The sequence below is a fragment of the Salvelinus alpinus genome, chromosome 11 (assembly GCF_045679555.1).
Source record: "Salvelinus alpinus chromosome 11, SLU_Salpinus.1, whole genome shotgun sequence".
Lineage (NCBI taxonomy): Eukaryota > Metazoa > Chordata > Actinopteri > Salmoniformes > Salmonidae > Salvelinus > Salvelinus alpinus.
In genome coordinates, this window is record NC_092096.1 from 73,216,455 (window position 1) to 73,242,526 (window position 26,072).

The window sequence follows — 26,072 nt, forward strand, 5'->3', positions numbered from 1 at the left end:
GCCACTGTGTTTTTGGGCCTGAAAGAACTGGCTTTTAGAGGACACGACGAGAGGGGACGTTCCTCTAACAAGGGCAACTACTGCTTCTCAACGCCACTGTGTTTTTGGGCCTGAAAGAACTGGCTTTTAGAGGACATGACGAGAGGGGAAGTTCCTCTAACAAGGGCAACTACAAGGAGCTTGCAGAGGTCACGTTACAATGCTTTACTTGCTGAACATATAGAACGTTCTACTGTCTTCTCTAGGATGTCGAAACCAATTCATAATGATTTGATAGCTTCAATCGCATCATCCATTCAAAGTTAGATTAAAGAGAGAGGTTGACGCGGCGCAATTTTTTCACGCGTCTCAAGTCGGCTTTCCACTTTCCTCCGGTATATATTTTGCAAAAATGATAACACTCCAAGACAGACATGTTAACAGTTTATGTTACTCTTCAATAACACAGACCCCAGAGCAAACCAGGGGGAGAAAAACAGGTTTATTCAAAGAGGACAAATCATAGATTTGCTTGGAGGTAGATGTTTTCTCCAGTGATTCTCTCCTCAGTGATTATCTCCCCAGAACAAAGGGACAGGATCTAGTTTTAGAACCCAGCCCCAGCCTGTGGTTGACCAATTAAAATTCCTTGCAATAAAACTGGGCCAATGGCTAAATAACAAGTATCCTATTTCAGGCCCACTGTATAGACAAATTCCTCACATGTCTCTGATCCATTGATCATTAATCCCCTATTACAGAACAAACACTTCACATTGATCATTAATACCCTATTACTGAAAAACACTACTTCCATTGATCGTTAATCCCCTATTACAGAACAAACACTTCACATTGATCATTAATCCCCTATTACTAAACAAACACTATTGACCTTTAGTCCTCTTGACCTTTAGTCCCTTTGACCTTTAGTCCATTTTACTTTTAGTCCCTTTGACCTTTAGTCCTCTTGACCTTTAGTCCCCTTGACTTTTAGTCCTCTTGACCTTTAGTCCCTTTGACCTTTAGTCCATTTGACCTTTAGTCCATTTGACCTTTAGTCCCTTTGACTTTTAGTCCTCTTGACCTTTAGTCCTCTTGACCTTTAGTCCTCTTGACCTTTAGTCCCTTTGACCTTTAGTCCCTTTGACCTTTAGTCCTCTTGACTTTTAGTCCTCTTGACCTTTAGTCCTCTTGACTTTTAGTCCTCTTGACCTTTAGTCCTCCGCATTGTGTATTTATCTTCAAAAAATTCTTACAGACACAAGCAACAACAGGGTAAACTAATTAGTAACGTTATGTATTTATAATCCATCTGGTCAGAGTAACGTTATGTATTTATAGTCCATCTGGTCAGGGTAAACTAATTGGTAACGTTATGTATTTGTAGTCCATCTGGTCAGGGTAAACTAATTGGTAACGTTATGTATTTATAGTCCATCTGGTCAGGGTAAACTAATTGGTAACGTTATGTATTTATAGTCCATCTGGTCAGGGTAAACTAATTGGTAACGTTATGTATTTATAGTCCATCTGGTCAGGGTAAACTAATTGGTAACGTTATGTATTTATAGTCCATCTGGTCAGGGTAAACTAATTGGTAACGTTATGTATTTATAGTCCATCTGGTCAGGGTAAACTAATTGGTAACGTTATGTATTTATAGTCCATCTGGTCAGGGTAAACTAATTGGTAACGTTATGTATTTATAATCCATCTGGTCAGGGTAACGTTATGTATTTATAGTCCATCTGGTCAAGGTAAACTAATTGGTAACGTTATGTATTTATAGACCATCTGGTCAGGGTAAACTAATTGGTAACGTTATGTATTTATAATCCATCTGGTCAGGGTAACGTTATGTATTTATAGTCCATCTGGTCAGGGTAAACTAATTGGTAACGTTATGTATTTATAGTCCATCTGGTCAGGGTAAACTAATTGGTAACGTTATGTATTTATAGTCCATCTGGTCAGGGTAAACTAATTGGTAACGTTATGTATTTATAGTCCATCTGGTCAGGGTAAACTAATTGGTAACGTTATGTATTTATAGTCCATCTGGTCAGGGTAACGTTATGTATTTATAGTCCATCTGGGGCCTGTTGCACAAAACTAGGATAAGGGATTAAGCCAGGATATCTTGGTGATCCTGGCTCAATTGATCCGTAATCCGGTTGCACTAAAGATGGATAGGGGGCAGGAGGATATGTTATGGTATAAATTACCATGGAGATTTATTCTGTGGAGCTAGCCTGCTCCAGACCAGGCTAAATTCCAGGATCTATTTAATCTCATCCCTAATGTCAGTCAGCAGTCACCACAAATGGAAACCAATAGTTATTTCACTGCTCACTATACATTGTTATCACATATAACTAGACCCACTGTTATTATTTAAACGTTTGTGATCATTAATTTCAATGATTTTGGATAAAAAATGATTTTTAGATGATGTTGCTATCATTAGATAATTTACAGTTTCCCATAGACTATAAGGCTATATATAAAATGATAGAATATTAGGGCCACAGAGGGGGAAAAAACACAAGTCATAATATTGTAACCAGTTGTTTTAAAGGAGGACAGTTGTTAAAATGACAGATGTGGGGCATTTCGTGAAATTGTACTTCAGTATGGTTTCATAAACAAAGACATGCTGATGTGCCAGAATATTAAGTATCACATTGTCATAAGTATCAAAACTGTAAAAACAATATGTAGCTTTTCTGCAGAAAGAACCAGCCTCATAAATTTATGACTTTATCCTTTTTCTTCAGTGTGGCCCTAGTACTCTGTCATATGAACAAATACACATTCCATATGAATATAAAAACACAATGTGTAACATTATGTTCCTTTATTGAATAAGGACAAAACAAAGCAGGTAAACCATCAGCTCCTTTCGAAACTGAAGTCACAGTGACTCTACAAGATGGAAAGCACAGAATCCAAGCATATTATACAAAATGATACATACACATTCAAAGGTCTGTATATAACACACCCTGCATGTCTGCACACTAAAATAAATGCAGGACAAATCCATACACATCAACTGAACAGACAAATGAATGGATGCAGTAGCCTCCCTGCAGCCTTGTATTACACACAGTATACCGCACAAACATCATAAGAGGCCAAATTCGTCAAAAAACGAACCCAAAAAAACCCAAATTCCTCTGCCACCGCAGGACATATTTAACCAAAATTGAAAGCACACATACTAACTAAAATAATTCAACACATATTGGTCCCTCAGCAGCCGACCACTGTCGTCATCAGGGAAGATTGCCAGATTGTCCCAGTCCATGGCTGGTGGCACTCTGGGGGCCCTCTCCTTCCTCAGGCAGGCCACATTGTGGAGGACAGCACAAGCCACAGTAATATCACATGCCCTAACAGGGCTGACCCTTAATTTGTGAAGGCGTGCCTTCAGGAGGCCAAAGGTCATTTCAACTCTGGCCCTGGTCCTGGCATGGGCATGGTTGTAGGCCTGCTGTGCTTCCTGGGGGTCTGTGAAAGGTGTCAGGAGAAAAGGCTGGCAGCCATACCCCCTGTCTCCCAGCAACACACCAGAGAATTCACCTGTCAACACAAAATCTCATCATTACTACCTCATAAACACAGTGATATTCTTGACACAGCCATGATGGTTATAAATAGGGGTTGTGTGGCTTACCTTGTGATAGGCACTGATAGATTTCAGAGGCCCGAAAGATTCTGGAGTCATGGACTGAGCCAGGCCATTTTGCCACAACATTGCTGATCACACAGTCAGCATTGCAGACCATCTGAAATCATAAGATGAGGAATATTACACCAATCAATGCACATCACTGGCAATGCAGAGTGTTCGTCAATGGACAATATCAAAAAGTTATGTTCACCTGAACATTAATGCTGTGAAAGGATTTCCTATTCACAAAATCGGCCTCATGGGCACCTGAGGGGGCTTTTATCCTTATGTGTGTGCAGTCCACTGCACCAATGACATTGGGGAAACCTGTCACACAAAGTAATGAGTATCCTACTATGTGTTAACAGTTGTCCTGTAATTTGTAGATCCTCTTACCTGCAATCCTATAGAACTCCTCTTTGATGTCACAGAGTCTTCTGTGGCCAGGGAAGGAGATGAAGACATCTGCTAATGCTTTGATAGCCAGACACACACTCCTTATTGTGCGGCAAATTGTGGGCTTGTTCAGCTGTTCTGCATCCCCCACTGAGTACAGGAAGGCTCCACTAGCAAAAAAGCGCAAGGCCACACAAACCATTTGCTCCACACTCAGTGCATGGCTCCGTGCAGTGCGGTGCTTAATCCTGGGACCCAGTAGTCTGCATAGATACCTGATGCCATCTGCAGAAAACCTGTATCTTTCATATAGATGGTCATCAGGGAAGGCCAGTGGGTCCAACCGGTCCCTGAAGACCCTTTCTCGCCTGAAGGCTCTCCTCAGCACAAGTGCTTCTTCATCCACCACATCTCGCACGAATGGGCATGCCATTGTCAGAGCAGAAAGGAACACACAATTTTGGGCCTTCATATAGGCTAGTGGCCACACCTGGTGCTGGGGGGGTGGGCAAAAGAGGGCGATGCCTTATAACGATGACTTGGTTGTACTGATTGCTGGGAAAATAAAAAAAACCTTAGAAAGATGCCACCGTCCTGTGTGCTCACAATAAGAGCTCATATGTCATGGCTCACTTGACTTTACGAGAATATACCTAATTTTTATTTTGAGCTGTGTCATCTTCTTGGAGCTGGGGGAGGAAAGAAAAATAATGAATAATACATTTGTGTTACAGTTAGCATACAGTGTACATTGAAGGCATATCTCACCTCCCTCTCAAGTTTTTTTATTTCAAGGTCCAGTTTCCTAATTGTCCTCTTTTTTATTTCGGACTCCAGTGCAAGATTTTCCATCTTTTTCTTCTTGTACTGAATGTCTATGTCTGCCAGTTCTATTTGGCGCCGGAGGTGGTTGCCATACAACTTTCTGATAGCTTGTGAGCTCTGTGAACACAATACAATTAGCGCAGCTGGAATTTGGCAGGATGTGGTGTCCTTTTATTAATACGCACTATGTTGCCAGGCTGGTTTTCCCACTGTATAGCATCTGGGTCCTGTAAAATAAATTAGATTTTTTGATTTTGATGAGGACTCCTCACCATTGTAGAGTAAATAGTACTTTCACAGTCTTAACATGATACCTCATGCCTTCTGGAATCCAGAGAGATGGTCTCCTCCTCATCATCGTCTCCATCATGTGCTGTTGCTGCTGCACTGGGGCCTTCACCCTATCACATTTAATCGGATTCATATTGAAGCTAGTAGACAAGACATGCCAGGCCTACAGTATGCCTTTGATGGAGTACTCACTGGATCAGCATCGTCTGGTGCTTGTGCTGGTGGCTCTAACAGGAACACAGTGCTGCCAGACACTGCAAGGCAATAGGTAAACCAAAGTCAGACAGTCCAAATTGATTCAATATGAATGTGGTTGTATCCCATGTAGAGATGGAAGGACATACCTTGAATGAAGCGGGTGGCATCTTGGGAGGAACCTATGCTCGTCTCTTTCCCCCCAGGGATCCCCTCTAAGACGGGCCTGCCTTTATTTAGCTCCAAGGCCATGTCCTCTGCTGGGGTAAGGTCAGCCTTTGGTGACCCACCACCCATGCCTTGTCTGTGGGTATTCTTTTTCACTGCTAAAACAGTACAGACAATGTGTGAGCAGGCACCTTCTGGGTACAATATATGCTTGTGCTTTGTTAAATATTAGTCAGGGACCATACCATTCTGCAGAATGTTCTTGTATTTGATTTTGACCTGCTGCCATGTCCGTTTTGGCCCGTTCATGTTTAATCTACACACACACACACACACACACACACACACACACACACACACACACACACACACACACACATTTAATGGAGTCACACTGCAAAAAATTACTTGGTATTTTTGTCTTGTTTTCAGTAAAAATATCCAAAAATTTATCATAGCTTTATACAGTGTGATGGAGTTACTTTACACAATTTCACTCATATCTGCAGTGCATTTCAATTAAAAATTTAACCGTTTCACAATTACAGTACAACTGCATTTTTGGAGATGTGAATTAAATATTTGAATTGTAATTGTGATGTTTCAGCGGAGCGGTGAGTGTGTAATTGTGCACTACTTACGCATTCAGGCGGTCTGCAATACTTTGCCACGCTTTTTCTCTTTGCTTTATCACTGTGGCGGTGTTGCCTTTCTTCTTAATTATATCTTTTACCTCCTCGTATGCCTCCATGAGGATTTGTGCTTCCGACGGGGAAAAGTACGCGGCTCTAGTTGCCATGGTAAATCAGTTAATCTGTGATCTGTGGCGGGTCTATTTGAGTGAGCCGTGAGCGCGCACCTATCCAGGATTGGTTTCACCTGGCTTAATGAATCCGTGTCTGCTCATCCTGGCTTGGTCTTTGTGCAACCAATTAAGCCTGGACGCACATGTTTTGGCTTCATTGAGCTCAGCTGAGTCATTTATCCCGGATGTCTTAATTCTACTTTTGTGCAACAGGCCCCTGGTCAGGGTAAACTAATTGGTAACGTTATGTATGTATAGTCCATCTGGTCAGGGTAAACTAATTGGTAACGTTATGTATTTATAGTCCATCTGGTCAGAGTAACGTTATGTATTTATAGTCCATCTGGTCAGGGTAAACTAATTGGTAACGTTATGTATGTATAGTCCATCTGGTCAGGGTAAACTAATTGGTAACGTTATGTATTTATAGTCCATCTGGTCAGGGTAACGTTATGTATTTATAGTCCATCTGGTCAGGGTAAACTAATTGGTAACGTTATGTATTTATAGTCCATCTGGTCAGGGTAACGTTATGTATTTATAGTCCATCTGGTCAGGGTAAACTAATTGGTAACGTTATGTATTTATAGTCCATCTGGTCAGGGTAAACTAATTGGTAACGTTATGTATTTATAGTCCATCTGGTCAGGGTAAACTAATTGGTAACGTTATGTATTTATAGTCCATCTGGTCAGGCTAAACTAATTGGTAACGTTATGTATTTATAGTCCATCTGGTCAGGGTTAACTAATTGGTAATGTTATGTATTTATAATCCATCTGGTCAGGGTAAACTAATTGGTAACGTTATGTATTTATAGTCCATCTGGTCAGGGTAAACTAATTGGTAACGTTATGTATTTATAATCCATCTGGTCAGGGTAAACTAATTAGTAACGTTATGTATTTATAGTCCATCTGGTCAGGGTAAACTAATTGGTAATGTTATGTATTTATAGTCCATCTGGTCAGAGTAAACTAATTGGTAACGTTATGTATTTATAGACCATCTGGTCAGGGTAAACTAATTGGTAACGTTATGTATTTATAATCCATCTGGTCAGGGTAAACTAATTGGTAACGTTATGTATTTATAATCCATCTGGTCAGGGTAAACTAATTGGTAACGTTATGTATTTATAATCCATCTGGTCAGGGTAAACTAATTGGTAACGTTATGTATTTATAGTCCATCTGGTCAGGGTAAACTAATTGGTAACATTATGTATTTATAGTCCATCTGGTCAGGGTAAACTAATTGGTAACGTTATGTATTTATAATCCATCTGGTCAGGGTAAACTAATTAGTAACGTTATGTATTTATAATCCATCTGGTCAGGGTAACGTTATGTATTTATAATCCATCTGGTCAGGGTAAACTAATTGGTAACGTTATGTATTTATAGTCCATCTGGTGAGGGTAAACTAATTGGTAACGTTATGTATTTATAATCAATCTTCACATAATCACTAGTTAACAACACATGGTTGATGATATTACTAGGTTAACTAGCTTGTCCTGCGTTGCATATAAATCGATGCGGTACCTGTTAATTTATCAGCGAATCACAGCCAACTTCGCCAAAAGGGTGATTTAACAAGCGCATTTGTGTAAAAAGCACTGTCGTTGCACCAATGTGTACATAACCACAAACATCAATGCCTTTCTTAAAACCAATACACAAGTATATATTTTTTTAAACCTGCATATTTAGTTAATATTGCCTGCTAACATGAATTTATTTTAACTAGGGAAATTGTGTCACTTGTCTTGCGTTCCGTGCATGCAGAGTCAGGGTATATGCAGCAGTTTGGCCGCCTGGCTCGTTGTGAACTGTGTGAAGACCATTTCGTCCTAACAAAGACCGTAACTAACTTGCCAGAATTGTACTTAATTATGACATAACATTGAAGGTTGTGCAATGTAACAGCAATATTTAAACTGATGGATGCCACCCGTTAGATAAAATACGGAACGGTTCCGTATTTCACTGAAAGAATAAATGTTTTGTTTTCAAAATGATAGTTTCCAGATTTGACCATATTAATGACTTAACACTCGTATTTATGTGTGTTTATTATATTATAATTAAGTCTATGATTTGATATTTGATAGAGCAGTCTGACTGAGCGGTGGTAGGCAGCAGCAGGCTCGTAAACATTCATTCAAACAGCACTTTACTGCGTTTGCCAGCAGCTCTTCACAATGCTTCAAGCACAGCGCTGTTTATGACTTCAAGCCTATCAACTCCTGAGGTTAGACTGGCAATACTATAGTATCTATAAGAACATCCAATAGTCAAAGGTCTATGAAATACAAATGGTATAGAGAGAAATAGTCCTATAATTCCTATAATAAACTACAACCTAAAACTTCTTACCTGAGAATATTGAAGACTCATGTTAAAAGGAACCACCAGCTTTCATATGTTCTCATGTTCTGAGCAAGGAACTTAAACGTTAGCTTTCTTACATGGCACATATTGCACTTTTACTTTCTTCTCCAACACTGTGTTTTTGCATTATTTAAACCAAATTGAACATGTGTCATTATTTATTTGAGACTAAATTGATTTTATTTATGTATTATATTAAGTTAAAATAAAAGTGTTCATTCAGTATTGTTGTAATTGTCATTATTACAAATATACATATATAAAAATCGGCATTGGCTTTTTTGGGCCTTCATTAATCGGTATCGGCGTTGAAAAATCATAAATTGGTCGACCTCTAGTTCATAGACAGTATAAATAAAATATAAATTTATTTAAAATCAATCACACACATTTGGGCAACAAGGAAACATGACCAAAAGAAAAAAAGAACACTTATAAAATCACAAAGATAAAATCACTGCATGCACACACAGAACACCTAAAGCCGTCCTGCATTCAGAGTTCAAACTGCAGAATCAATCAATCAAATGTATTTATAAACCCCTTTTTACCTCAGCTGATGACATAAAGTGCTGTACAGAAACCCAGCCTAAAACCCCAAACAGCAAGCAATGCAGGTGTAGAGGCACGGTGGCTATGGAAAAACTCCCTAGAAAGGCCAAAACCTAGGAAGAAACCTAGAGAGGAACTAGGCTCTGAGGGGTGGCCAGTCCTCTTCTGGCTGTGCCGGGGTGGAGATTATAACAGAACATGGCCAAGATGTTCAAACGTTCATAGATGACCAGCAGGGTCAAATAATAATAATCACAGTGGTTGTCGAGGGTGCAGCACCTACGGAGTAAATGTCAGTTGGCTTTTCATAGCCGATCATTAAGAGTATCTCTACCGCTCCTGCGGTCTCTAGAGAGTTGAAAACAGCAGGTCTGGGACAGGTAGTACGTCCGGTGAACAGGTCAGGGTTCCATAGCCATAGGCAGAACAGTTAAAACTGGAGCAGCAGCACGGCCAGGTGGACTGGGGACAGCAAGGAGTCATCAGGCCAGGTAGTCCTGATGCATGGTCCTAGGGCTCAGGTCCTCTGAGACGGAGAAAGAAAGAAAGAGAGAAAAAGAGAGAATTAGAGAGAGCATACTTAAATTCCCACAGGACACCGGATAAGACAGGAGAAATACTCCAGATATAACAGACTGACCCTAGCCCCCCGACACAAACTACTGCAGCCTAAATACTGGAGACAGGAGGGGTCAGGAGACACTGTGGCCCCATCCGATGATACCCCCGATGATACCCCCGGACAGGGCCAAACAGGAAGGATATAACCCCACCCACTTTGCCAAAGCACAGCCCCCACACCACTAGAAGGGATATCTTCAACCACCAACTTACCATCCTGAGACAAGGCCGAGTATAGCCCACAAAGATCTCCCCACGGCACGAACCCGAGGGGGCGCCAACCCGGACAAGAAGACCACTCAAGTGACACACCCCTCCCAGGGACGGCATGGAAGAGCACCAGTAAGCCAGTGACTCAGCCCCTGTAATAAGGTTAGAGGCAGAGAATCCCAGTGGAGAGAGGGGAACCGGCCAGGCAGAGACAGCAAGGGTGTTTCGTCGCTCCAGAGCCTTTCCGTTCACCTTCACACTCCTGGGCCAGATTACACTCAATCATATGACTGAAAAGAGATGAGTCTTCAATAAAGCCTTAAAGGTTGAGACCGAGTCTGCGTCTCTCACTTGGGTAGGCAGAGCATTCCATACAAATTGAGCTCTATAGGAGAAAGCCCTGCCTCCAGCTGTTTGCTTAGAAATTCTAGGGACAGTAAGGAGGCCTGCGTCTTGTGACCGTAGCGTACGTGTAGGTATGTACGGCAGGACCAAATCGGAAAGATAGCTAGGAGCAATCCCATGTAATGCTTTGTAGGTTAGCAGTAAAACCTTGAAATCAGCCCTTACCTTAACAGGAAGCCAGTGTAGGGAGGCTAGCACTGGAGTAATATGATCAAATTTTTTGGTTCTAGTCAAGATTCTAGCAGCCATGTTTAGCACTAACTGAAGTTTATTTAGTGCTTTATCCGGGTAGCCGGAAAGTAGAGCATTGCAGTAGTCTAACCTAGAAGAGACAAAAGCATGGATACATTTTTCTGCATCATTTTTGGACAGAAAGTTTCCGATTTTTGCAATGTTACGTAGATGGAAAAAAGCTGTCCTTGAAACAGTCTTGATATGTTCGTCAAAAGAGAGATCAGGGTCCAGAGTAACGCCGAGGTCCTTCAGTTTTATTTGAGGCGACTGTACCACCATCAAGATTAATTGTCAGATTCAACAGAAGATCTCTTTGTTTCTTGGGACCTATAACTAGCATCTCTGGAAGATTCGATAGAGGCCGATAGTTTTTTATCCGGTCACCTGAATGAGCGACACCGGTTGAGCATTCCTACAGCATTTCCTTCCAGAAGCCACGAGAAAGTTGTCAGGCTGCGGGGACTGTACGAGGGTATTTATACTAACGTTACCATCTGTATTTACTGGTGGCACAGACGCTGTTTCATTCTTTCCTAAACTGAAATTACCCTTGCCTAACGATTGCGTCTGAAGCTGGGCTTGCAGCATGAGCGAGGGAAAAATTCAAATATAAAAAGGTAATTAAAAACCGTAAAGTTGGCAGGTAGCAAAGTAACGTTAGCAACAAACTGCACAGCAGCACGTAAACAAGTCCCTTGGCTGCGAAGCAACCCCACACATGGTCTCAGGATGCTTTACTGTTGGCATGACACAGGACTGATGGTAGCGCTCACCTTGTCTTCTCCGGACAAGCTTTTTTCCGGATGCCCCAAACAATCGGAAAGGGGATTCATCAGAGAAAATGACTACCCCAGTCCTCAGCAGTCCAGTCCCTGTACCTTATTCAAAATATCAGTCTGTCCCTGATGTTTTTCCTGGAGAGAAGTGGCTTCTTTGCTGCCCTTCTTGACACCAGACCATCCTCCAAAAGTCTTCACCTCACTGTGCGTGCAGATGCACTCACACCTGCCTGCTGCCATTCCTGAGCAAGCTCTGTACTGGTGGTGCCCTGATCCCGCAGCTGAATCAACTTTAGGAGATGGCCCTGGCGCTTGCCGGACTTTCTTGGGTGTCCTGAAGCCTTCTTCACAACAATTGAACCGCTCTCCTTGAAGTTCTTGATGATCCGATAAATGGTTGATTTAGGTGCAATCTTACTGGCAGCAATATCCTTGCCTGTGAAGCCCTTTTGGTGCAAAGCAATGATGATGGCACGTGTTTCCTTGCAGTTAACCATGATTGACAGAGGAGGAACAATGATTCCAAGCACCACCCTCCTTTTGAAGCTTCCAGTCTGTTATTCGAACTCAATCAGCATGACAGAGTGATTTCCAGCCTTGTCCTCGTCAACACTCAAACCTGTGTTAACGAGAGAATCACTGATATGATGTCAGCTGGTCCTTTTGTGGCAGGGCTGAAATGCAGTGGAAATGTTTTTGGGCGATTCAGTTCATTTGCATGGCAAAGAGGGACTTTGCAATTAATTGCAATTCATCTGATCACTCTTCATAACATTCTGGAGTATATGCAAATTGCCATCATACAAACTGAGGCAGCAGACTTTGTGAAAATGTATATTTGTGTCATTCTCAGAACTTTTGGCCACGACTGTAGGCTTTGCCAGACCAAGAACAATGACACCTGAGTAACTAAATACAATGAAAAGAGACGTGATGTTCCTCAGATCTGTTAATTTACATTTCCAGGTAGCAAACTAATTTCAATCGGAACACACAACTAAACACAACTGATGGCGTTTGCGAAATAGCAGATGACCGACTTCAACAACTCTCCTTAAAAAAAAAAAATCTAATTAAATTACGACTCAAACTCATCATTGTTAAAATTAACAACGTATTTATACAATTTGACTGCTGTTTTTTGTTGATTAGACAGTCTCTGTTTCAACCACCATTCAACCGTAAAGCTGTTGGGATGCTGAAAAACGGCAAATGATGATTGGTCATGAGCCTGCGGGGCGAAGCGATATGTTGGTTTCTCCATTCATTTCCCGCCGGGATTCTAATCTCCTCCTTTTCTCTAAAATCTCCGCCAACCTGCTACAGAAACTAAATTGAAACTTATGAGTGGCAATAAAACTTAACCCCGGCTTCATAGTAAAGTCCCTAGAGGTGGTGGTATAGACACAGATCTAGAATCAGATGAATTTAACTCAACCGTTTTCTAACCCACTCGGGGTGGGGAACACAAAACTGACCCACAATCAGTCTCTAGAGGCGAGGTGAACTATTGCTGTTTCTATGTCAAACTGATTGTGTATCATATAGGCAGAGATGCATATGTGTATACAGGTAACTGCCAAAATAATGGAAACACATCCCGTCATGTTTAGGATGACGTATAACTGATGGGCAGGCCAATATTCCTGCTACCTTGGCCCCCATAGGATGACAATGCCCCCATCCACAGGGCACGACTGGTCACTGAATGGTTTGATGAGCATGAAAACGAGGGAAACCATTATGCTATGGCCGTCTCAGTCACCAGATCTCAACCCAACTGAACACTTCTGGGAGATTCTGGAGCAGCGCCTGAGACAGCGTTTTCCAACACCATCAACAAAACACAAAATGATGCAATTTCTCATAGAAGAATGATGTCACATCCATCCAAGAGTCCTAGACAACCAGGTGAGGAGAGTTCCTTACTGAGCCCTAGACAACCAGGAGAGGAGAGTTCCTTACTGAGCCCTAGACAACCAGGTGAGGAGAGTTCCTTACTGAGCCCTAGACAACCAGGTGAGGAGAGTTCCTTACTGAGACCTAGACAACCAGGTGAGGAGAGTTCCTTACTGAGCCCTAGACAACCAGGTGAGGAGAGTTCCTTACTGAGACCTAGACAACCAGGTGAGGAGAGTTCCTTACTGAGCCCTAGACAACCAGGAGAGGAGAGTTCCTTACTGAGACCTAGACAACCAGGTGAGGGGAGTTCCTTACTGAGCCCTAGACAACCAGGTGAGGGGAGTTCCTTACTGAGACCTAGACAACCAGGTGAGGGGAGTTCCTTACTGAGCCCTAGACAACCAGGTGAGGGGAGTTCCATACTGAGCCCTAGACAACCAGGTGAAGGGAGTTCCTTAATGAGACCTGGACAACCAGGTAAGGGGAGTTCCTTACTGAGACCTAGACAACCAGGTGAGAGGAATCCCTTACTAAGCCCTGGACAACCAGGTGAGGGGAGTTCCTTACTGAGCGCTAGACAACCAGGTGAGGGGAGTTCCTTACTGAGACCTGGACAACCAGGTGAGGGGAGTTCCTTACTGAGACCTAGACAACCAGGTGAGGTGAGTTCCTTACTGAGCCCTAGACAACCAGGTGAGGTGAGGGGAGTTCCTTACTGCGATCTAGACAACCAGGTGAGGGGAGTTCCTTACTGAGATCTAGACAACCAGGGGAGGGGAGTTCCTTACTGAGACCTAGACAACTAGGTGAGGAGAGTTCCTTACTAATCAGTGACCTTTATTCATCAATCAAGTAACAAGGGATGCACATTGTTGTTTTTGCCCTAGCACTCGCATACCTTATTCAATTCAAAGGATTGATGATGAGTTGCTAAGTTGCATCATGAGTGGGAGGGCCCCTTTGATCCTCAGGACCAGGAAACACTGCGGTACAGAGCCAATTAGAGGGATGATGCTAATGATATGATAATTTCTCTCATTTGTGTCATCATCACTGTTTGCTCTGTACTGAAAGTGCTCCATCCTGAACATTTGATTGCTAACAGGCACAATTGTTGGCATTGTATTAACAGTGGACTAATAAACAAAAAACTACAAGAAATCATTTTAAAAACATCCCATTCATAGCACCTACCACTCCATTCAGGAAAACTGTGTAGAGTAACTTTCGCTCCATCGCCTCCACATCCTGGACAGTATTCATAGGGAAACAGCACTGCCGGGTTCATAGGGAAACAGCACCGCCGGGATCATAGGGAAACAGCACCGCCGTGTTCATAGGGAAACAGCACCGCCGGGTTCATAGGGAAACAGCACCGCCGTGTTCATAGGGAAACAGCACCGCCGTGTTCATAGGGAAACAGCACCGCCGTGTTCATAGGGAAACAACACCGCCGGGTTCATAGGGAAACAGCACCGCCGGGTTCATAGGGAAACAGCACCGCCGTGTTCATAGGGAAACAACACCGCCGGGTTCATAGGGAAACAGCACCGCCGGGTTCATAGGGAAACAGCACCGCCGTGTTCATAGGGAAACAGCACCGCCGGGTTCATAGGGAAACAGCACCGTCGTGCTGCTGTCACGGTGTTACCACTGTCAGGTCCTGACTCTTCTTCATCCATGTCTGAGTCGGTCTGAGATCAGAAGTCTCTTCTGCCTTTTTAAAAAGTTTGATCCGGGTCTGTTCAGAGGGGAAAGAAAACATCATTATTTATTTACACTATTGATCTTGTGCAACATTTTGTCTTTATCCAAGGACTCTAAATGGACATTTTACCAAGTACCTAGTTGGGTTTAAAACCTTTTGAACAAACCTATGTGGGCTACAACATTATTCCCTATGGCTGCGTTTACACAAGCAGCCCAATTCTGATCATTGTTTCCACTAAATTGGTCTTTTGACCAAATCAGATCAGCTCTTTTGCCAATAAAATTGGGCAAAAGATCAAAATTGGGCTGCTTGTGTAAACGCAGCTAAGTGGACCCTTAAGCATTTTGAATAGGCTGCAGTTGACATAAAGTAACCTTTTCCGCATATATAAATCATTATTTATTTAATTTGAAAGACCATTCGGAATAAATTCAAGATTATGTCATTTGAATTGTTCTGGTCAGTCTGTAACGAGTTAGGCCAGCTCAATAATTTAACATGGTATTTAATTCCAGTTAGTGTAAGAGAACGTTTCTAGTTTACATTTAGTTTCAGTTTTTTTTACGAAACTATAATTAACCTTTATAAAATTAAACATTCCGCTAAAAAACTTGATCCCTTAAAAATAGATTCCCAACATATTACAGCATGTGAATAATGTCCCAATGGATTCCTAAACAATTCAATAGCAGCAGTCATCAGTCCTGTCAAATTGTATTTGCCTCGGTTCAAACATGACAGGAAACCAACATCCGACAAATACAGCGAAGGCAGTATGATTAACTAACGACTGAGAAGTTTACACTCAAACCAAAAATTAACTCAGCGGTTCAAACACGACTCTCATTTACTACTAACGCAAAGTTGTTCAACAAGCAAACTATGTGCTAACGTTAGCTCCCATGCAAAACAAGCTGGCTAGCCGACGTTAGCTAGACAGCACAACGAGGCCGGCTATAGGTTTAGCATGGCTGGCTAGTTAGCGAACTCGACACATAATATAATGGATTATAAATTAGTTACATAGCGCTAGCTAGTAACCATGCCAAACATGAGCTAGTTAGCTATACGAATCTGCAGCCAGGCAGCAGAAAATACCAAAACGGATTAGCTAACAACACGGAACAAACATTACATTTAGTCAGTTCCACTTACCAGTCGAGTCACTCTGTAGATGTCCAGATCCCGTAGTCTTGCATGGACATGATGTAGCTACAATCCCAATGTTTATACTGTACAATCTATGGTTTAGCGCCTGAATATTAACCCCCCCAAAAAAGAAAAATCACCATTCAAAATGTGACATCACGCACTACATACAGGCTTTTCAGGCAAACACACTGAATAAAGTTGCCAGTTCACTCAGCATATTTGCAGAGGAATTTCACAAGCATTATAGGATACGTTTTCTCAGTTAAACTCACACAAACATGAAAATGTTGACAACTTTATTTTAGCTTCTCAAACATTTCATTTGTTGCCGTTTTTTAACAGTGCATTAAAACAGTATTCAGGGTCTCATACATGACCCGGGTAGTATGTCCAATAGAGTCCCAGAGACAATCCCTGACCATATTCACAGCAGATAGCCCATTTCGTACCACATCTTGTAGCCCATGTGTGACTCAGTTGGTATGCCCGACTCAAGTTTTACATTTAAATGTCAAGTAAAGTGAAATGCCTTTCTACCCAGCTCTTTTCCCCAACAATGCAGTAATCAATCTAGTACTGTGTCCCATAGACAGTGCCTGCCCATATTCACACCAGATAACCATGTATAAATGGGCTATAAAGTAGGCCAAGGGCCAACACTATAAACTACACAGGTTTGTCCATGTCTGTCCCAAAATGTTAACCCACTCGGTACCACCTAAGGCACTGCCTTACCAGGGCCCTATATAGTCCACTACCTTACCAGGGCCCTATATAGTCCACTACCTTACCAGGGCCCTATATAGTCCACTAGCTTACCAGGGGCCTATATAGTCCACTAGCTTACCAGGGCCCTATATAGTCCAATAGCTTACCAGGGGCCTATATAGTCCACTACCTTACCAGGGCCCTATATAGTCCACTACCTTACCAGGGCCCTATATAGTGCACTACCTTACCAGGGCCCTATATAGTCCACTACCTTACCAGGGCCCTATATAGTCCACTACCTAACCAGGGCCCTATATAGTCCACTACCTTACCAGGGCCCTATATAGTGCACTACCTTACCAGGGCCCTATATAGTGCACTACCTTACCAGGGCCCTATATAGTGCACTACCTTACCAGGGCCCTATATAGTGCACTACCTTACCAGGGCCCTATATAGTGCACTACCTTACCAGGGCCCTATATAGTGCACTACCTTACCAGGGCCCTATATAGTCCACTACCTTACCAGGGCCCTATATAGTGCACTACCTTACCAGGGCCCTATATAGTCCACTACCTTACCAGGGCCCTATATAGTGCACTACCTTACCAGGGCCCACATGTAGCAAGTGTCAAATTACAGTACTGGAAAATACAGTACTGAAAATACAGTACTGAAAATACAGTACGCTGCACCTGAAAATGATCAAACGTAACAAAAGAAAAGAAAATGATCGTCAAATGTGATTTTATTTTGTATTTTTTTTTCTGCAGAAAGATAGTTTCATTCAAGAGTCCATCTGGCAGAAGACCGTCAAATAACGGTTAAAGACCGTCAAATAACGGTTAAACAACCTCAGCATATTCAAATGGTGTGTGTGGCAGTTCAAGTGTGCGTGACTGTGCCAGAATGTGTGTGTGTGTGTGTGTAATAGTGTGTGTGTCCAGGTGATCAGTCAGTGCCGTATACTGTGTTAGTGTATAGGCCCCTCCTGATCATGTCTGGCCGATACAGGACTGGCCGATACAGGACTGGCCGATACAGGACTGGCCGATACAGACGATCCAGTGCTAGACGGTAAGCGGGGGTTATCTACCGATATAGAGCCAGCTATGGGTGATGATAAAGGACTGTTAGAAGGGTGGACAACGGGTGATACTGCATTAGAGTTCTGATGTACAGGACTAGCATAGTGACCTACAGGAGATATAGGACCGGCAGAGTGACCGAGAGGAGATATAGGACCGGCAGAGTGACCTATAGGACTAGCATAGTGACCTACAGGAGATATAGGACTAGCAGAGTGACTTACAGGAGATATAGGACTAGCAGGGTGACCTACAGGAGATATAGGACCAGCAGAGTGACCTACAGGAGATATAGGACTAGCAGAGTGACCTACAGGAGATATAGGACTAGCAGAGTGACCTACAGGAGATATAGGACTAGCAGGGTGACCTACAGGAGATATAGGACTAGCAGGGTGACCTACAGGAGATATGGGACTAGCAGAGTGACCTACAGGAGATATAGGACTAGCAGGGTGACCTACAGGAGATATAGGACTAGCAGGGTGACCTACAGGAGATATAGGACAAGCAGAGTGACCTACAGGAGATATAGGACTAGCAGAGTGACCTACAGGAGATATAGGACTAGCAGGGTGACCAACAGGAGATATAGGACTAGCAGAGTGACCTACAGGACTAGCAGAGTGACCTACAGGAGATATAGGACTAGCAGGGTGACCTACAGGAGATATAGGACTAGCAGGGTGACCTATAGGAGATATAGGACTAGCAGAGTGACGTACAAGACTAGCAGAGTGACCTACAGGAGATATAGGACTAGCAGAGTGGCCTACAGGAGATATAGGACTAGCAGAGTGACTTACAGGAGATATAGGACTAGCAGGGTGACCTACAGGAGATATAGGACTAGCAGGGTGACCTACAGGAGATATAGGACTGGCAGAGTGGTAGTCTGTGAATGATTCAGAACTCAGAGAGTGATTGGCTGTAGGTGAAACAGGGCTGTTGAAGTTAGTCTCTCCCTCAGAGGACCAAGGAGTCGGTGTGGTCTCTCTGGCCGGCCTGGCGTTCTCTCCCTCAGAGGACCAAGGAGTCGGTGTGGTCTCTCTGGCCGGCCTGGCGTTCTCTCCCTCAGAGGACCAAGGAGTCGGTGTGGTCTCTCTGGCCGGCCTGGCGTTCTCTCCCTCAGAGGACCAAGGAGTCGGTGTGGTCTCTCTGGCCGGCCTGGCGTTCTCTCCCTCAGAGGACCAAGGAGTCGGTGTGGTCTCTCTGGCCGGCCTGGCGTTCTCTCTCTCAGAGGACCAAGGAGTCGGTGTGGTCTCTCTGGCCGGCCTGGCGTTCTCTCTCTCAGAGGACCAAGGAGTCGGCGTGGTCTCTCTGGCCGGCCTGGCGTTCTCTCCCTCAGAGGACCAAGGAGTCGGTGTGGTCTCTCTGGCCGGCCTGGCGTTCTCTCCCTCAGAGGACCAAGGAGTCGGTGTGGTCTCTCTGGCCGGCCTGGCGTTCTCTCTCTCAGAGGACCAAGGAGTCGGCGTGGTCTCTCTGGCCGGCCTGGCGTTCTCTCTCTCAGAGGACCAAGGAGTCGGCGTGGTCTCTCTGGCCGGCCTGGCGTTCTCTCCCTCAGAGGACCAAGGAGTCGGTGTGGTCTCTCTGGCCGGCCTGGCGTTCTCTCCCTCAGAGGACCAAGGAGTCGGTGTGGTCTCTCTGGCCGGCCTGGCGTTTTCACTGTGGTCCGGTGTGGTTGAATTACGGCTGTGGTTAGGGTTTGGGTTCAGGTTGGGGAAAAAGGACAGGTTAGGGAGCGCGATGTGTTCCAGGTCCTGTAGGATGGTCGCTAGGAGACGAGAGTCAGAGGTCGCGACCCCAGGGTCACAGCTAAGATTGACCTGGGGGAGAACATGGCCGCCCACGTTCTGGGGACGGTCGATCGCATTCGCATTAGTGTTTGTGTTCAGAACGCGGTCCTTGACGTTGACAGAAACGTCAACCACACAGTCGTCGTCGACATTAGTTTTACGGTCGATGACGTCATCGCGGTCAATGTCCGAGTTACGGTCCGAAACGCTCAGAAAACGGTCGAGAATATCGACCGCTAAATCGCTGATATCAACCCCCATGTCCGGGTTGTTGTGGTCGCCTAGCGGAAGACCAGGCGCGGTCAAAGAACGGTCGGAGAAATCCAGAGCGCCGTCATCTTCCAGCGTGGTCGTTTGGACCGTGTGTTTGTTGTCGCTGTCGCTGTCTATGGTGATGACCACGGGAGAGCGTTGGAGGGCGTGGTCGTGACGCTGTTTTCTCCGGTGGTTGCCGTGGCGTTTGTGTTTGGGTCGTAAGGGGCTAGCAGCGGTCACAGTCATCCCTTCATAGATGATTTCAACACTGGGGCTGCGGGACTGACGTCTCCTCTTCTTCCCACTGGGGACGGACACAAAGACAAAGACAGACACAGTCAGAAATGACATACCTAGTCAGAACACACTAATGGAGACATTTGTTAGGAATAAAAAACAACAGTGGATGTGTACCAAATAGCACCCTAGCCCCTCAAACTACCCTTTGGACCTCTAAGCTAGTTCCATCGCATTTTTTACATTGTTCCCCTCTGAACAGGGACTGGTTTAGACCTGGGACACCAGGTGGGTGCAATTAATTATCAGGTAAAACAGAAATCAGCAGGCTCTGGACCTCGTGGGGTCAGAGGTGAATACCCCTTCCCTACATAGTGCACTACCCATAGGGCTCTGGTCTAAAGTAGTGCACTACCATAGGGCTCTGGTCTAAAGTAGTGCACTACCCACAGGGCTCTGGTCTAAAGTAGTGCACTACCCATAGGGCTCTGGTCTAAAGTAGTGCACTACCTATAGGGCTCTGGTCTAAAGTAGTGCCCTACCCATAGGGCTATGGTCTAAAGTAGTGCACTACCTATAGGGCTCTGGTCTAAAGTAGTACACTACCTATAGGGCTCTGGTCTAAAGTAGTACACTACCTATAGGGCTCTGGTCTAAAGTAGTGCACTACCTATAGGGCTCTGGTCTAAAGTAGTACACTACCATAGGGCTCTGGTCTAAAGTAGTACACTACCAAAGGGCTCTGGTCTAAAGTAGTACACTACCATAGGGCTCTGGTCTAAAGTAGTGCACTACCTATAGGGCTCTGGTCTAAAGTAGTGCACTACCTATAGGGCTCTGGTCTAAAGTAGTGCACTACCTATAGGGCTCTGGTGTAAAGTAGATAGAGACCATAGGACTAACCTACATATCATCATATTATTGAATGACCACAACAGATATATATATATATAGAGATATATAGAGATATAGATATATAGAGATATAGATATATATATAGAGATATATATATATATATAGAGATATAGATATATATAGAGATATATATATATAGAGAGATATATATATATAGAGAGATATATATATATAGAGAGATATATATATATAGAGAGATATAGATATATAGATATATATATAGAGATATATATATATATAGAGATATAGATATATATATAGAGATATAGATATATATATATAGAGATATAGATATATATATATAGAGATATTGATATATATAGAGATATAGATATATATATAGAGATATTGATATAGATATATAGATATATATACAGTGCCTTCAGAAAGAATTCAGACATCTGGACTTTTTCCACATTGTGTTAGGTTACAGCCTTATTCTAAAATGGATTAAACAAATTTTTCCCCTTAATCAAAGCAAAAACAGGTTTTTCAAAATTGTTAATTTATAAAAAATAAAAACTGTAAATATCACATTTACATAAGTAAAAACAACCTCATGGCTTGTTTTTGCAGTTACATGCACTGTCAACTGTGGGACCTTATATAGACAGGTGTGTGCCTTTTCAATTAATGTCCAATCAATTTAATGTACAACAGTTGGACTCCAATCAAGTTGTGGAAACATCTCAAGGATGATCAATGGGAACAGGATGCACCTGAGCTCAATTTCGAGTCTCATAGCAAAGAGTCTGAATACTAATGTAAATAAGGTATTTTAGATTTGTATTTTTTTTGTGCAAAAATTTCAAAATAACCTGTTTCCGCTCTGTCATTATGGGGTATTGTGATGTCATTATGAGGTATTGTGATGTCATTATGGGGTATTGTGATGTCATTATGGGGTATTGTGATGTCATTATGGGGTATTGTGATGTCATTATGGGGTATTGTGATGTCATTATGGGGTATTGTGATGTCATTATGGGTTATTGTGATGTCATTATGGGGTATTGTGATGTCATTATGGGGTATTGTGATGTCATTATGGGGTATTGTGATGTCATTATGGGGTATTGTGATGTCATTATGGGGTATTGTGATGTCATTATGGGGTATTGTGTGTAGATTGATGAGGAAATGTTTTATTTAATCCATTCTAGAATAAGGCTGTAAAGTAACAAAATGTGGAAAAAGTCAAGGGGTTTGAATACTTTCTGAAGGCTCTGTATAAGGAATACAGTAACATTTCCCCAGTATGTTATGGTATAGCCCCTCTCCAAGCCCCAGTCCTCCTCACCTCTCTTTCAGACTGCCTCTGCTCTTCCGGGGGCTAGCGGTGGCCTCTGTCCCGCCTCTCCCCCTCTCTCGCTCACCGCCTCTCCCCTTCTCTCGCTCCCCGCCTCGCCCCTTCTCTCGCTCCCCGCCTCGCCCCTTCTCTCGCCCCTTCTCTCGCTCCCCGCCTCGCCCCTTCTCTCGCTCCCCGCCTCGCCCCCTCTCTCTCCGTGCAGAGCTGGATGGCTCCCAGGAAGGGTCTTCCAGATGCCGTGTCTTATATTTCCTCTTTCCTCCCGGCTTGTCGGAGCGTGGGGAATGTCGGGAATGCTGTCTGTCTGTAGAGAGATGGGACAGGGAGCTGGAGGAAGAGAGGCTGTCGGAGCGTGGGGAATGTCGGGAATGCCGTCTGTCTGCAGAGACAGAGAGATGGGACAGGGAGCTGGAGGAAGAGAGGCTGTCGGAGCGTGGGGAATGCCGGTGTTCCCCAGGAGATTCTGGTCCTCGCTGGCTACTCCGGGATAAGGACGGGGAATGGGATAGGACGCAGTTTTCCGGACTAAAGAATATTCCTGTGTTAGAATATTGGGACCTGGCTGGTTCGTACGGAATCCTTTCTCTCTCTCTACCTCGGTTCCTCTCACTTCCTCCACTGTGCTCTCTGCTGTGTTGTCTATAGGAGCCTCTGTCGTGGGAGTCTCTTCCTTTCTCCTGTCTCCTTTTCTCCCGCTCTCTCGCCAGTCTCTTCCGGCGCCGTTCCTGGCTGCTGTCATCGCTCCGTACGGACACGGGGCTCCGTGCTGACCAGCTCCGTTCAGAACTCCTGGACCGACCGGACCGTGACCACACGCTCGCTGACCGATGTCTGCTTCTAGACCGCGACCCTGAACACGACCGTTCTCGCTGTCTGCCCTCCCTTCTCTCCCCTAGAGGGCAATAGAGGAGTCTCTCTTCTACCTGCTCGCTCTCTCTGTCTAGATGTCTCTCCCCCCCTCCTCCCTGTCTCTCCCCCCCTCCTCCCTGTCTCTCTGTGCTGGTGTTTTTAAACAGAGAGATGGGGGGAACTGGAATGGAGAGGGGAGGGATAACGAGAGAGAGAGGGGTTAACGCTGTTTGTTGAACAGTCTTCTCCTGTTTCTCCCCCTCTTCGTCTGAGGGGTCAGAGGACAGTTGGACCAGTTCAGGAGTTCTCTCAGCCATGGCTTTTACAAACCCTACTATCATACATTGTTCCCCCTCCTCTTCCTCTCCTCCCTCCTCAACCCTCTCTCCATCTCCTGCCGTTGTCATGTCCTGAGCAGGATTCTGATTAGCCCCTGCTGGACCAGAGTCCCGCCCCCCTGGGCTGATCGACAGCGGCATGGGGGACTGGGACGGCTCAGCTGTAGAGTAGGAGGGTCCTGGTGTTTCATCGTCCCAAGCAGATTGGCTCAGAGCGCTACTTCCTGCTACCGACACCGGCCGTCTCTCTCGTTCTCCCTCCGACCCTCCTTCCTCTTCCTAGATAGACAGACAGACATATTCCTGAGAGGAAATATCTTACTTCCTCTTCCTAGATAGACAGACAGACATATTCCTGAGGGGAAATATCTTACTTCCTCGTCCTAGATAGACAGAAAGACATATTCCTGAGGGGAAATATCTTACTTCCTCTTCCTAGATAGACAGACAGACATATTCCTGAGGGGAAATATCTTACTTCCTCTTCCTAGATAGACAGACAGACATATTCCTGAGGGGAAATATCTTACTTCCTCTTCCTAGATAGACAGACAGACATATTCCTGAGGGGAAATATCTTACTTCCTCTTCCTAGATAGACAGACAGACATATTCCTGAGGGGAAATATCTTACTTCCTCTTCCTAGATAGACAGACAGACATATTCCTGAGGGGAAATATCTTACTTCCTCTTCCTAGACAGACAGATTCCTGAGGGGAAATATCTTACTTCCTCTTCCTAGATAGACAGACAGACATATTCCTGAGAGGAAATATCTTACTTCCTCTTCCTAGATAGACAGACAGACATATTCCTGAGGGGAAATATCTTACTTCCTCTTCCTAGACAGACAGACAGACATATTCCTGAGGGGAAATATCTTACTTCCTCTTCCTAGATAGACAGACAGACATATTCCTGAGGGGAAATATCTTACTTCCTCTTCCTAGATAGACAGACAGACATATTCCTGAGGGGAAATATCTTACTTCCTCTTCCTAGATAGACAGACAGACATATTCCTGAGGGGAAATATCTTACTTCCTCTTCCTAGATAGACAGACAGACATATTCCTGAGGGGAAATATCTTACTTCCTCTTCCTAGATAGACAGACAGACATATTCCTGAGAGGAAATATCTTACTTCCTCTTCCTAGATAGACAGACAGACATATTCCTGAGGGGAAATATCTTACTTCCTCTTCCTAGATAGACAGACAGACATATTCCTGAGAGGAAATATCTTACTTCCTCTTCCTAGATAGACAGACACAGACATATTCCTGAGAGGAAATATCCTCCTTTTCCTCAAATGAAATGCACAGGATACAGCGTAGTGTCCACAGTACAGTGACATGATAACTCACCAACTCTTCTCTCAAGGGGTGAAACAACTATTTAAAAAAAGTAGTAATAAAAAAAACCTCTTCATCCGAGATGGCGATGACAGAGTCGTCAGTGTCGCTAGATGATGATGTCATCCTGTCCTCGTAGGACGGCGCAGGAGGGTCGTAGATGGACAGCTGGTCATACACATCCATACTGAGAGGGGAACGCGCAAAACTGATCTGGAGGACACACACACACACACACACACACACACACACACAAGGGTTAGTGAGGGTGTGAGTGAGTGCGTGATTGGTTTAGGGAGAGGGTGAGTGTGTGTGTGTGCGCGCTCACAAGCTCGTGAAGGAAGTGATCAGTCCTCGCCAGCAGGAAAGGACGGAGTTCGTCCTGGATGGCCCCACCCCCTCCCTCCATGTCGTGACGTGCGATTCGAGAGGTGATGATGCGTTGGACGATGTTGACCAATGATCCATGGGCGCCGTACAGCACCGTCAGCTCCCTCTGTAACCAGGGGTCAAGGGTTATAGGTCAAGGGTCTAAGTTTCAATTAATCAAATATGCAGACTAAAAACACGCTCTGAAAGACTCGACACTAGCAGCAGTAAAATGTGAGAGCTTACTGGCTTGGCCCTACAAAAATCCCCCTACGGCCCAAAAAAATCAGACACAGAAAACACCGACTGAATCACGGAAACCAGACATTAAAAGAGAATTCTACAATATTAAAAAATGTATTGAACTTAGTAGGGAATCAACTAAATGTATTAAACTTAGTAGGGAATCAACTAAATGTATTAAACTTAGTAGGGAATCAACTAAATGTATTAAACTTAGTAGGGAATCAACTAAATGTATTAAACTTAGTAGGGAATCAACTAAATGTATTAAACTTAGTAGGGAATCAACTAAATGAATTGAC

At 43.9% G+C, this 26,072-nt stretch overlaps 2 protein-coding genes across 10 annotated transcripts in view; both read right to left on the minus strand.

Moving 5' to 3' along the window:
* Positions 1-2,801: 2,801 nt before the first annotated feature.
* LOC139534774 (putative nuclease HARBI1) lies at positions 2,802-7,268 on the minus strand. 3 transcript variants are annotated; one of them, XM_071334208.1, is made up of 11 exons: positions 6,175-7,268; positions 5,779-5,849; positions 5,515-5,691; positions 5,363-5,424; positions 5,194-5,280; positions 5,065-5,106; positions 4,823-4,996; positions 4,708-4,743; positions 4,055-4,609; positions 3,662-3,773; positions 2,802-3,567 (listed from the first exon to the last, which is right to left on the minus strand). In XM_071334208.1, the coding sequence occupies exons 1-8, from the start codon at positions 6,330-6,332 to the stop codon at positions 4,708-4,710; spliced, it is 807 nt and encodes a 268-aa protein (XP_071190309.1). In that variant the 5' UTR covers positions 6,333-7,268; the 3' UTR covers positions 2,802-3,567; positions 3,662-3,773; positions 4,055-4,609. The 3 variants fall into 3 exon arrangements, with proteins under 3 accessions (XP_071190309.1, XP_071190308.1, XP_071190307.1); XM_071334207.1 differs by adding an exon at positions 3,870-3,985 and having other exon boundaries at positions 4,823-5,106; XM_071334206.1 differs by adding an exon at positions 3,870-3,985 and having other exon boundaries at positions 4,823-5,280.
* Positions 7,269-9,078: 1,810 nt separating this feature from the next.
* Positions 9,079-26,072, minus strand: part of LOC139534776 (E3 ubiquitin-protein ligase Topors-like) — a 30,778-nt gene continuing 13,784 nt past the window's right edge. For 4 of the 7 annotated variants that reach the window (XM_071334210.1, XM_071334209.1, XM_071334213.1 and 1 more), the window contains exons 6-11: positions 25,487-25,654; positions 25,228-25,371; positions 22,606-24,080; positions 16,304-20,457; positions 14,632-15,178; positions 9,079-9,812 (exon numbers count right to left, since the gene is read on the minus strand). In XM_071334210.1, the coding sequence (XP_071190311.1) occupies positions 17,988-20,457; positions 22,606-24,080; positions 25,228-25,371; positions 25,487-25,654 (4,257 nt within the window). In that variant the 3' untranslated portion in view covers positions 9,079-9,812; positions 14,632-15,178; positions 16,304-17,987. The remainder of the gene's footprint in view (positions 9,813-14,631; positions 15,179-16,303; positions 20,458-22,605; positions 24,081-25,227; positions 25,372-25,486; positions 25,655-26,072) is intronic. The other 3 variants (XM_071334216.1, XM_071334215.1, XM_071334214.1) reach the window with 3 other exon arrangements.

Bases quoted from the DNA above. Each gene is read 5' to 3' on its own strand.
- LOC139534774 (XM_071334207.1), bottom strand. From the start codon at position 4,526: ATGAAGGCCCAAAATTGTGTGTTCCTTTCTGCTCTGACAATGGCATGC. The intron at 3,986-4,054 runs GTAAGAGGATCT...TTTGTGTGACAG, and splicing joins GGAGTTCTATAGGATTGCAG to GTTTCCCCAATGTCATTGGT. The intron at 3,774-3,869 runs GTGAACATAACT...TTATGATTTCAG, and splicing joins TTCACAGCATTAATGTTCAG to ATGGTCTGCAATGCTGACTG.